Raw genomic sequence first — 12,545 nt, 5'->3', positions numbered from 1 at the left:
GGTGAAGGGGCGTCGAGGGACTGGAGGATGGATTAGGTACATAATATGTAACTAAGATGCACAGTTCTGCACATTATGGGTTTCCAGTTGCTAACACTTATTTCTAATGAGCTAATACAAAGCTTTTCCCAACCACCTTTCCGTTTTAACCAATATACAATGTGTAAATGCCTTAGGTACCTTGCCTTATATACGTGCGCAGTATTGTATGTCACCATATGCTGCCTTGCGATTCATTTTGCAAGATCCAGGGTGGAGTATCAGTTTTAATCGCCATATACATAGATTAGGAGTTTGCTGAGGTGTGTCGGTCCGAGTGTGACATGCAAACGAAAAAAAACAACAAAAAATAAAGTTAAAAGGTTAAAGTATAGATCTGGAATAAAATGTGCAAAAATACATAAATCCCAGCATGTATTTACAATGTAAACAGCATTATAAAAGATGGTTTGAAGTGTTTACAGTGTGGTGCAGTGACAGGGGCAATAGATTGGGGGGGGGTAAATAGAATGATTGATCAGATTAACTGCCTGGGGCAAGATAGTGTGAAGTTTTTGTTTTAATAGTCTGATAGTACTTTCCAGACAGGAGCTTTTAGAAACGGTGATTGGCAGGGTGGGTGGTGCCCACATTAATTTTTCCTGCCCATTTCTTTATCCTGGGCAGATACAAGCCCTGCAGTGAGGGTGGGCTGCAGACAATGACCTTTTCTGCTGACCCGACAGTTCACTGTAGTGTTTGTATACTGTGAGAGGGTGTTGCACCAGACCGAACAGTAATGGCTGACGTGAGGATGCTCACTATGATGGCAGAGTAGAATCACACCAGGATGTTCTAGGGAAAGGGGAATTTTACCAACTGCCGCAAATTCATCCTCTACCAAACCTTTTTGTTGTTGAAGGAGATATGGTTCTCCCACATGAGGTCCTGTGAATTAATGATGACCAGGAAGCTGAATGTTGAACCAGTGCTAACTGTAGAGCTGTTGATGAGAGGGAAATGGATCAGCCATGATGAAATGACAGAGCAGACTTGATGGGCCAGATGGCCTAATTCTGCTCCTATATCTAATGGTCTAATTGCACTGGACATGAACTTGTTTACTTTCTGGTGCTACTTGGATTTGTCGTCTGTGGACATTAGTCCAATGACAGTGCTGTCATCCGCAAACTTTATCAGTTTAACTGACGAAGCGCTGGAGACACTGGTGTCGAGAGAAAATGTGAGAAGGGAGAGAACACATTCCTGTGGTGTCCCAGTGCTGAGTGAATGGGGTGTGGAGAGGAACCTCGTCTCACATTCCCTTTCCTGTCAGAGAAGAAGTTTGTGGTCCTCCTGCAAATGGGACCTGGTACATTAAGTTTGGTGAGTTCCGCTTGCAGAATCTCAGGGATGATGATATTGAAGGCTGAACTGAAATTGCCAAAGGGTATCCTGACATGTGTACCAGGGACCAGGGGAGTTGGGGTGCTGTAGTGTGAAGTTCAGACCAATGATACATCAGCAGCTATGGATCTGCAGGCAAACTGCAGTGGGTCTGTAAAATTTGGAGTTACAGGTTTGAGGAATAACATGACTAGCCTTTCACTCTTCATTACGACTGATGAGTGCTGCTGGTGGTCATCTTCGAGTCCAGTGTTCTTCAGTTTTTTTTTGATGACTGGAATAATAACAGATTTCTTGAAATATGCTGAAACTTACATAGTTTAAGAAACTGACTGAATGAAAATGTCTGTGAGTTGTGTAGGCAGCTGGATCAAAGTAAATTTATTATTGTAGTATTTATTTAGAGATACAGCCCTTCTGCCCTTTGAGCTGCGCTGCCCGGCAGCCCCACCTACTCAATGACCAGTTAGCCCACTGACCGCTACACCATTGGACTGTAGGAGGAATCGGAAAGCCCGGAGGAATCCCACATGAACATGGGAAGGAACGTACAAACTGCTGACAGAGGGCATCTGAATTGAACTCTGAACTCCCTCCACCCTGAGTTGTAAGAGCATTGCGCTAACTACTACACCACTGTGTGACATGGGTTGTAGAGTCCTTGAAAGTGAGTCTGTAGGTTGTGGAATTAGTTCACTGTTGAGAAGAGTGAAGTTACCATGTCAGTTCAGTAGCCTGATGGTTGAGGGGTAATAATTGTTCCTGAACCTGGCGGTGTGGGACCCAAGACTCTTGCTGGCAGCCTTCTTGAGTTTTTGCTTCCTGAACACCTTCCTCACCTCCTCTTCATTGTGAGGCATCAGTGACTGTCTAACTGACAGGATCCTTGAAGTAAAACTCCTTTAACTGCTTTGGGAGGAGAGGTTCATCAGGGTAGTTGGGAATTGACTGATGTGATTCATCAGCTGTGGTTGCCAACCCATCTAGGAGAAAGAAAACTCTGATTTCAAACATGCGCTGCCTCGTGGCTATGCCCACTCATGGGGAAGACTTCAGGAGGAAACCCTGAGGAAAAATCTGGAGTTGGAATCCCTACGGCAGTCCGGTGTTGAATTCAATGCTGACTGGCAACTCCTTCGATACCACTGGTGCCAAACTGTATTGATCTCTGCCGTGGCTTTGGGCTCTTCAGCTGCGTGGAGAGGGGAAGCCTGCTCCACGGCAACAGCTCGCTCTATATCGTACTGCCCTGGCTTGTGTATCACAGCTGGAACGCAGCATCCATAGTTGATCTTGGCCCATGGAGGCCCTCGTTAGACTGAAGGCCTTTCCAAACTGAAGTATGGTCATTTGCAGAAAACTGGTTTTCCAGTTTGACTGAATATTGGTATTTGGAAATTCTGATTGCCTTTGTTAGCTTGCATTTGCCCGTTTTAAATTCCCCTTTATCTCCACTCCCTTCGGCATCCTCCTCCTCCAGATGCAGCTCTCTAAGCTCAGCGTTGAGCTGGGGTTGTTGTTACTGAAGCTGGGGATTGTTTAGTGGGGGTGCAGACATCTTCACAAAGGACACACAGCGGCCATTTATTAGGGACACCTGTACACCTGCTGGTTAATGCGAATATTTAATCAGCCAATCATGGGACAGCATTTCAATGCATAAAAGCATGCAGACATGGTCAGGAGTTCAGTTGTTGTTCATCAGAATGGGGAAGAAATGTGATCTAAGTAACTTTAACTGTGGGATGATTGTTGGTGCCAGACGGGGTGGTTTGAGTATCTCAGAAACTGCTGATCTCCTGGGGTTTTCTCAGGAGTTTACAGAGAATGCTGCAAAAACAAAAAGAACATCCAGTGAGGGGCAGTTCTGTAGGCGAAAATGCCTTGTTATGAGAGAGGTCAGAGGAGAATGGTCAGACGGGGTCAAGGCGACAGTAACCATAATAACTATGCGTTACAACAGCAGTGTACAGGACAGCATCTCTGAACACACACAGCACGTCGAACCTTGGAGTGGATGGGCTACAGAATTGGAAGACCACGCTGGGTCCCACTCCCGTACCTAATAAAGTGGTCACTGAATACGGGACAGAATCAGGTTTAATATCACCAGCATATGTCGTGAAATTTGTTACCTTTACGGTAGCAGTACAATGCAGCACGATTTTAAAAAAAGAGGGGGAAAAAACTGAAATGCGGGAAGTGTGTGTGTATATGTGTGTGTATATATGCTTCCTGATCTAAAGTAGCATGGTTAAAATGTGGGAGTAATGGGGGTGACGGGGTGGAGATACGTCTCTACCAAAGGAGGTGTAAGACACTCCTTCCCTCCGCTAGCCTGCAGGTCACCCTTGGGCAAGGTGCCGCACCAGCTTAGCCCTCGATCAGGGTCACGTGAAACCGTGGGATCAGGGGGTGGATGGTCTTATGAGCAGCTGGTGCATATCACAAGCCCTGGCTATGTGACCACTGACACCAGGCAGACAATCTCTGAAGAGAATTGATAATGGCTGGGTTTAATCTTGCAAAGACACTGCCCAGTAGAATGGCAAACCAGTTATGTAGAAAACTCTGCCAAGAACAGTCATGGTCATAGAAAGACAGTGATCACCCATGTTATACGACATGGCTCATAACATACAAACGAATGGAGGGAGGTGGAGAGTGGGGGCATGGAGAGGATATAAGGGAAGGAAGAAAGGTAGAGGGAAGAAGGAGAGGTGGGAATGGGGATGGGAGGGATGGAGGGCAAGTTGGGGAGAGGGGTTGGAAAGAGGGAGGTGGGGTGGTGAGAGCAGAGGGGTTGGGATGGGAGGAGTGGTGGAAGAGGTGGGTTGGGAGAAGGAAGGTGAAGGAGTGGGAGGAGGGAGGGAGGAATGGAGAGAAGTGGGAAGGGAATGGGAGGGAGTGATATAATTTGAATTCCCCAATTGTATGAAAATGGCTCCCACTGATTTAGGACTTTCCAAAAGTGCTTCTGCTTGCGATGATCATTCTTGGTTGCTAATTTGATTTCTGTTATTCTGACCTTGCAGCACTCGGAGGGTATCGGCAGGGATGAGCATGTGAGGGTCACGTCTCACAGGAAACCAGGCTTCCTGGATCGTCTTAGTGAGACCACTGGGGGGATGCTGATGGGACTGGTGGCTTTTATTCTCTCCTTCTACCTCCTCTTCACCAACGAAGTAAGGATTTAGTTAAATCTTTAATCTGCAAGTGTTTATCTGTTGTGCCTGGCATCGATTCTTACCGAAATCCGAAGGTTCATAAACCAGGCCAAACTCTCTGTCCAGGGCTAAGTATCTCCAGGTACGGCTCTGGTGGTTGTTGCCTGGTTTCGGAAAGGCTTGGTTGTTTACTGTGCTAAAGGAGCTACATATATAAAAGCAAATCATAAACGGGTTCTGTAAATGCTGGAAATCTTGAGCAATACACCCTTGTGGACCATTTCTGTCAATGGCTGCCCTCTCCTGCCACAATGAGGCCACCCTCAGATTGGATGTAGCCACCAACTGAATGATATGCATATTAATTTCTTCAACTTCTGATCATTTCTCCTCCCCCTCTTCTCATTTTCCATTCCCCATTCTGGTTCCCCCTCACCCGCCCATCACTTCCATCTGATTCCCCTCCTCCTGCCCTTTCTTCCATGATCCACCCTCCTTTCCTATCAGATTCCTTCTTCAGCCCTTTTCCTCTTTCACCTATCCCCTGCCAGCTTCTCACTTCATCGCCCCTGTCCATCCCTCATTTACTTACCTTCCCTCTCACCTATCCCCTGCCAGTTTGTACATATCCTCCTGAAACCACTTTTATTCTGGCTTCTGCCTTCTTGTTTTTCAATCCTGCCGAAGGGTCTCGGCCTGAAACGTTGACTGCACCTCTTCCTACAAATGCTGCCTGGCCAGCTGCGTTCACCAGCAACTTTGATGTATGTTGCTTTTATTATCCCCTCTATACTTTTCTGCAATTATTCTAAAATTCTGTCCACTTTCCTTAGCCATTTCTGCCCAGGGAAAGGTCTCTGGTTGTTCACTCTATCCATGCTTCTTATCATCCTATACACCTGCATCAAGTCACCTCTCATCCTCCTTCACTCCAAAGAGAAAAGCTCTAGCTCGTTTAACCTTTCCTCATACAACAATCCTCATAAATCTCCTGTTTTCTCTATGTCAGGGCTTCCCAAACTGGGGTCCACGGACCCCTTGGTTAATCGTAGGGGTCCATGGCGTAAAAAAAGGTTGGAAATCTCTGATTGCTTTTTACTCTCCTCCCATCCGGTGGGCGCTACAGGAGCCTCCACTCCCGCGCCAGCAGGCTCAGGAAGAGCTTCTTCCCTGAGGCTGTGACCCTGCTGAACCTCACATCACAGCGTGAAGCAATATCGAACCCATATTGTTCTGTCTCAGTACTTTTATATTTGTGTGCTGTAGCACTGTTTATTCTGTTTTATCTTTTGCACTTCTGGTCAGATGCTAATTGCATTTCATTGGCTTTTGTATCTGTACTCGGCACAATGACAATGAAGTTGAATCAAATGTAATCTAAGTGCAAGTCGTTGGTCCCTCTGTTGTGCTGAGCTCATAGCGTACCCTTTGTCGAGGGAAGTTGTGACTGAATGTGCTCTCCGCGCAGGGAAGATGTGTCAGAACCCAGAGGTCCCTGGATGAGGGCCTTTCGCTTGTCGTTTCCTTGAGTGACATCTACAGTCCAATGCCACACAATAACCGAAAACTTGTGCACCTGTCCGGACCTCTTATGACAATGCAGGTGAGTGGCCTGCGGACTCGTTCCTCTGTGGTTGACGGTTTGAATTCCAAAGAAGGACAGGGGTTCGGTGTTCAGGTCTGTAGGATAAAGCCAGGCTCCCTCACTGTGAAGACATTGTATAATACCCATCACATCCCACTGGTTATCAGCAATTGTGTTGTTCGACCTCAGGCCCCTTGATTAAAGATTAGCTTTATTTGTCACATGCTAGCATCAATAACAAACAGTCTGAGCATGTGCTGGGGGCAGCCCGCAAGTGTCACTTGCAGCACCAACACAGCATGCCCACATACCTGACCCGTGACGCCTCACCACATTTCTGTGTCAGGTCCTCATGGAAGTTCAACAGTTACAGATTTGCACGGTTCCTTAAAACTACTTTGATTTTTCATCCTTCTTTAATATTTCCCTGTGGGCACGTGGCCAAGTGGTTAAGGCATTGAACTAGTGACCTGAAGGTCATGAGTTCGGGTCCCAGCCAGGGGAACGTGTTGTGTCCTTGAGCAAGGCACTTAATCACACATTGCTCTGCGACGACACTGGTGCCAAGCTGTATGGGTCCTAATGCCCTTCCCTTGGACAACATTGGTCTCGTGGAGAGGGGAGACTTGCAGCATGGGTAACTGCTGGTCTTCCATACAACCTTGCCCAGGCCTGCGCCCTGGAGAGTGAAGACTTTCCAGGTGCAGATCCATGGTCTCGCAAAACTAACGGATGCCTTTATCCTACCTCGATATGAAGGATTAGACAGTATTAAACCCATTAGAATCACATAGGTCTGTTAACCCTGTTCCAGGTTCCTTGTACATGTAGGCTGCTGTTGTCCCTGTGACTTGGTACGTTTTCCCTGTGACTGCGGGGGTTTCCTCCAGTTGCCCTGGTTTCCTCCCACATTCCAAACATGTGTGGGTCAGAATTAGTGAGTGGTGGGCATGCTATGTGGGTTAGTGAGTGGTGGGCATGCTATGTGAATTAGTGAGTGGTGGGCATGCTATGTGGGTTAGTGAGTTGTGGGCATGCTATGTGGGTTAGTGAGTGGTGGGCATGCTATGTGGGTTAGTGAGTGGTGGGCATGCTATGTTGGCACTGGAAGTGTGGTCACACTTGCAGGCTTCCCCCAGCACATCCTCGGTCTGTGGTCATTGACACATTTCACTGTATGTTTTGATTTCTGGGTGACAAATAAAGCTAATCTTTATCTTCCACGTGGTGTTTGTGTTTGTGTTTTGTGATCCAAACTGTTCCAGGGAGGGACCTTCTGAAGATGTCCTCGTCATGCCTATTGTGTTTGTTTCCTTTGCAGCCCCTTTACGATCCAAACTATGGCATCTCGCTGCACGTGGTGAAGCTACAACGACGAGTGGAGATGTACCAGTGGGTGGAGTTTGAAGACTCGAGGTTGGTGAGGGTGGAGGGACAGACTGTCCGTGTCAGGGAACATGGTGCCGTACAGCACCAAACAGGCCTTCTGCTCATTGTGTCCTTGCCTCTTAAATTTAGAGTCTGAATTAAGCACCAATCTAACCTGGTCCATTCTCCCCATGTCCCACCAGCTCCCCCTCCCCTCCCGGCCACACAGACAGCACTGGAGGTCAGGATGGAACCCAGGCTGCTTAAAGATTAAAGATTTGCTTCATGAGTCACATGTACGTGGAAACATCAGAACATCCAGTGCAGAAAGCAGCGCAGTCTGAGGAAGTGCTGGGGGGCAGCCTGCAAGTGTCACCATATTCCAGCACCAACGTGGCACGTCCGCAACTCACTGACCCTAACCTGTACGTCCCTGGAACGTGAGGGGAGTCTGGAGCACCCGGAGGAAACCCACACAGTTACTGGGAGAATGTACACACTCCTTACAGACAGAACCCGGGTCGCTGGTGCTGTACGCCGGCCACTACACTAACGTTCCACCCCTCTGTGAGGCAGCAGACCACTCTGCTGCCCCTGTAATACCAGAGGCAAAAGTGCTTTTGTGCTGTACCTTGCTGAAAGCAGCAAAGGCCTCTCCGCCCCTGAGCCTGTAGAGTAATGAGGGGAGATTTGATAGAGGCATACAAAATTATGAGGGGTATAGAAAGGGTAAATGCAAGCTAGATTTTCCACTGAGGTTGCGTAAGACTAGAATCAGAGGACGTGGGTTAAGGGTGAAAGGTGAAATGCTTAAGGGGAACCTGAGGGGAAACTCCTTCACTCAGAGGCTGGTGGGAGAGTGGAGTGAGCTGCCAGTGCCAGTGGTGCATGTAGGTTCCATTTCAACGTTTAAGAACAATTGGGCTGAGTGCATGATGGGAGGGGTATGGAGGGCTGTGCTCCAGGTGTAAGTCATTGGGACCAGGCAGAATAATAGTTTGACACGGACTAGATGGGCTGAAGGGCCTTTTTCTGTGCTGTAGTGCTCTAAGACTCTGTAGCTAATGGGGAATATTATTTTGGGTTCCTTAAACCTGAGAACTCCAGATGAAAGGGTTTAATTGCTCCAACTTCATCTGCAGGGAATACGAAGAGGGCGGTGAAAAGAAGACCGAGACCAGATATTCATACAGTAAGTCCTCTCTTCCTTCTCACAGATGTGTCTGTGGTCTGATAGGCAAACGGTCACTGGACAGCCAACTGAGTGGGTATTTCAGAGTGCAGTTGTTGAGATCTGGAGTCATGTGCAGATTTCCATCCTGGGGGAGAGCTGTGAACCCAGTGTTTCCAGACCAATCTCACATAGATAGTGACAATTACTAGTGAGAACACTGTTACACTGTCTGCCTGCACTGCACTTCCTCTGCAACGAACACTGAATTCTGCATTCAGTTATTGCTTTTCCCTCTGTACGGCCTCATTGTGCTGACGTGAGGAAATAACCTGTCTGGATGGCATGCAAATCAAAGTTTTCCACTATACCTCAGTACTGGAGAGAACAATGAACGAATTTATCATGCTAGTCTATGTCTAGTAAAATCCACTCCCAGTTCTTCCTTCTGGTATCTTGAATTTTCCTTGATTTCGCTCTGCAATTGTTGCACAGTAATGTAGCGGTTAGCAGAGCATGATTGCAGTGCCTGTGTCCGCAGTCACGGGCCCGATGTCTACAGATCAGAGTGCGGTCCCAGGGCTGGTGTCTGCAGATCAGAGCGTGGTCCCGGGGCCGGTGTCTACAGATCAGAGCGCAGTCACTGTGCTGGTGTCTACAGATCGGAGTGCGGTCCCAGGGCTGGTGTCTACAGATCGGAACGCGGTCCCGGGGCCAGTGTCTACAGATCGGAGTGCGGTCCCGGGGCCGGTGTCTACAGATCAGAGCGCGGTCCCGGGGCTGGTGTCTACAGATCAGAGCGCGGTCACTGTGCCCTTGTCTACAGATCGGAACGCGGTCCCGGGGCCAGTGTCTACAGATCAGAGCGCGGTCACTGTGCCCTTGTCTACAGATCGGAACGCGGTCCCGGGGCCAGTGTCTACAGATCGGAGTGCGGTCCCGGGGCCGGTGTCTACAGATCGGAGCGCGGTCCCGGGGCTGGTGTCTACAGATCAGAGCGCGGTTATACTGTCAGGAGTTTGTCTGTTCTGTCTGTGTCCCTGTGGGTTTCCTCCTGGTGCTCTGGTTCCTCTCACGGTCCAAACACATCAGGGTTAGAGTTCGTGAGTTCTGGGCTGCCCAGCACAATCCTCACTGATCTGATTTGATGCAAACAATGTATTTAACTGTATGTTTTGTAGTGCATGTAAGAAATTGTTTTTCTAAATCCAGGGGTTCCCAACCTGAGGACCATAGACCCCTCGATTAATGGTATTGGTCCATGGCATAAAGAAGGTTGTGAACCCCTGATCTAATCTATCTTCTTCATCCTTATTTCCCTTTTTCATTTAGTCCCTCATTCTTTCTCTGCAGCCCTAACGTCCCTGATTCAACTTCCATTTTTGTTAATCACCCCAGTGCTTCCTGCTCTCCATACTTGCTGGGAAGATGAAGAAACGTGCCAGTGTTGTGAGTGAATAACCTGGGCCTTGATGGGGCAGCGTTTCCTTGGCTGCTGATTAAACCGAGGGCCACACTCAAGATAATGGGTAGGCCAGTCAAACACTCGGATGAGAATTGAGGACCCCCACAAAAGCTACGATGAATCTAAGGGAAAGATACCCCCGGGGTGCCCGAGAGGCGGGTGGGGGGGAGGAAGAACACCCCAGTCGGATGGACACAATGGCATCAGACCCAGGCAATGAACAAACGACGATGAGGAAGCAGTGTGCATGTGGCAAAATCTGCAAGAACGATCGCGGCTTGAAGATGAAGATCCACCAAGTGAGGATGAAGTATCTGGCGGGAGCAGGAGCAGCACAACGCGCAGGTGTCCAACCTGGTGAGACGAATGAGGGGCCAGGCCCGGAGTCACCCCATAGTGCCCGGAACCTCCAAGTGTTGCAAACTAATCCCTCTGACATGAAGTCTAACAGGAGGCAGATCAAGTGGCCTGCAACTAACATGACTTCACTGTGGAAGCAGTTTGATGGAGATGTCAACCAAATTCTGGAGGCAACGACAAAGGGAGAGGTCGATAGGAAGCTAGAAGCCATGACAACAGGAAGCAGAGGCAAGGCTGCGTCACAGGAGGCTGGTGGGAGTGGTCACACGAGGCCGAGCTGGGCTTGGGTCCTTTCCAAATGGACACCAGAGGGAAGGAAAGGCGTCGTCTAGTTCAGGAGGAGGTGAGAGCAGTAGTGGAGGAGACGAGAACCTGCAAGGCGGTGGGAATGAAGCAACAGGGAGCTTGGACAAGATGGGAGAATGCGGTTGAGAGGAAAGTGACCTGGGCTGATCTTTGGAAAGCCGAGCCACACCACATCCAATTTCTCATCCAAGCAGTGTACGATGTGCTTCCAAGCCCATCAAACCTGCACACATGGGGCAAGGCAGTCATCTGCGTGCCCACTGTGCTCCAAGCGAGGAACCCTGGAGCACATCCTCAGCGGCTGTGCAAGGGCACTTGGTGAGGGACGGTACAGGTGGAGGCATGATCAGGTCCTGAAGACCATCGCTGAAGCCGTCAGCGCAGGAGTTGAGTGGGCGAAGCGGTCCCGACCCTCCAAGCAGACCATTGCCTTTGTCAGAGCTGGGGAGCAGCCAATACCTGCCAAAAGAACATCTGCAGGCATTCTGACCTCTGCAAGGGACTGGCAGCTGTTGGTGGACCTTGAAGGGCAGCTGAAGTTCCCCGACCATATCGCAGCTACCACCCTGCGACCAGACATTGTCCTAGTGTCTGAGTCTACTAGACAAGTGGTGCTGCTGGAGCTGACAGTCCCATGGGAAGATCGCTTGGAAGAGGCCTTTGAAAGGAAGCTCTCCAAGTACGCAGGACTGGTCAGCAACTGTCAGCAGGCTGGATGGAGAGCGAGGTGTCTCCCAGTGGAGCTTGGTTGTAGGAGATTTGTAGCCTATTCTTCAGTTAGAGCCTTCAGCATTCTGGGCATGGAGGGAGAGAGGAAGAGGAGAGCCATCCACAGTACCACCGATGCGGCAGAGAGGGCCTCAAGATGGCTGTGGCTTAAGAGGGGAGCCATGGAGTCATAAGTAGCTAGCCATCTGGACACAAGCTGGGGTCTGATCAGCCCTGGCTGGGTCACCTGGAGGAGGTTGTATGATGTTGAAAGACCCGAAACACCCAATGATTCCAGGAACATCACTGAAGATGTGTCCAGAGGCATCAATAGATGTATGTACACAACTGCCTATAAAAAGTATTCACCCCCTTTGGAAGTTTTCATGTTTTACTGTTTTATAACATTGAACCACAGTGGATTTAATTTGGCTTTTTTGACACTGGTCGACAGAAAAAGACTCTTTCATGCTAAAGCAATTTAATACAAATATAAAACAGAAAATAATTGATTGTATAAGTATTCAACCTCTTCAAGTCAGTATTTAGTATTTGGCAGCAATTACAGCCTTGAGTCTGCGTGGATGGGTCTCTATCAACTTTGCACATCTGGACACTGCAAATTTTCCCCATTCTTCTTTACAAAACTGCTCAAGTTGTGAACAGCCCTTTTCAAATCCAGCCACAAATTCTCAGTTGGATTGAGATCTGAACTCTGACTTGGCCACTCCAGAACATTAACTTTGTTGTTTTTAAACCATTCCTGTTTAGCTTTGGCTTTATGCTTGGAGTCATTGTCTTGCTGGAAAACAAACCTTCTCCCAAGTTGCAGTTCTCTTGCAGAGTGCATCAGGTTTTCCTCCAGGATTTCCCTGTATTTTGCTGCATTCATTTTACCCTCTACCTTCACAAGCCTTCCAGGGCCTGCTGCAGTGAAGCATCCCCACAGCATGATGCAGCCACCACCATGCTTCAGGGTAGGGATGGTGTGTTTTTGATGATGTGCAGTGTTTGGCTTACAGCAAGCAT

General features: G+C 48.6%; 1 protein-coding gene across 2 annotated transcripts in view; it reads left to right on the top strand.

The window, feature by feature from the left end:
* LOC134357143 (transmembrane protein 43-like) overlaps positions 1–12,545 on the top strand; it is a 34,865-nt gene that overhangs the window by 157 nt on the left and 22,163 nt on the right. For both annotated transcript variants that reach the window (XM_063068441.1, XM_063068442.1), the window contains exons 2-5: positions 4,422–4,571; positions 6,022–6,156; positions 7,460–7,554; positions 8,649–8,698. In XM_063068441.1, coding sequence (XP_062924511.1) covers positions 4,422–4,571; positions 6,022–6,156; positions 7,460–7,554; positions 8,649–8,698 — 430 coding nt within the window. The remainder of the gene's footprint in view (positions 1–4,421; positions 4,572–6,021; positions 6,157–7,459; positions 7,555–8,648; positions 8,699–12,545) is intronic.

The sequence above is a fragment of the Mobula hypostoma genome, chromosome 15 (genome assembly GCF_963921235.1).
Source record: "Mobula hypostoma chromosome 15, sMobHyp1.1, whole genome shotgun sequence".
Taxonomy (NCBI): domain Eukaryota; kingdom Metazoa; phylum Chordata; class Chondrichthyes; order Myliobatiformes; family Myliobatidae; genus Mobula; species Mobula hypostoma.
Note: the sequence above shows the minus strand (reverse complement) of the source record. Positions and strands in the feature narration are given on the sequence as shown.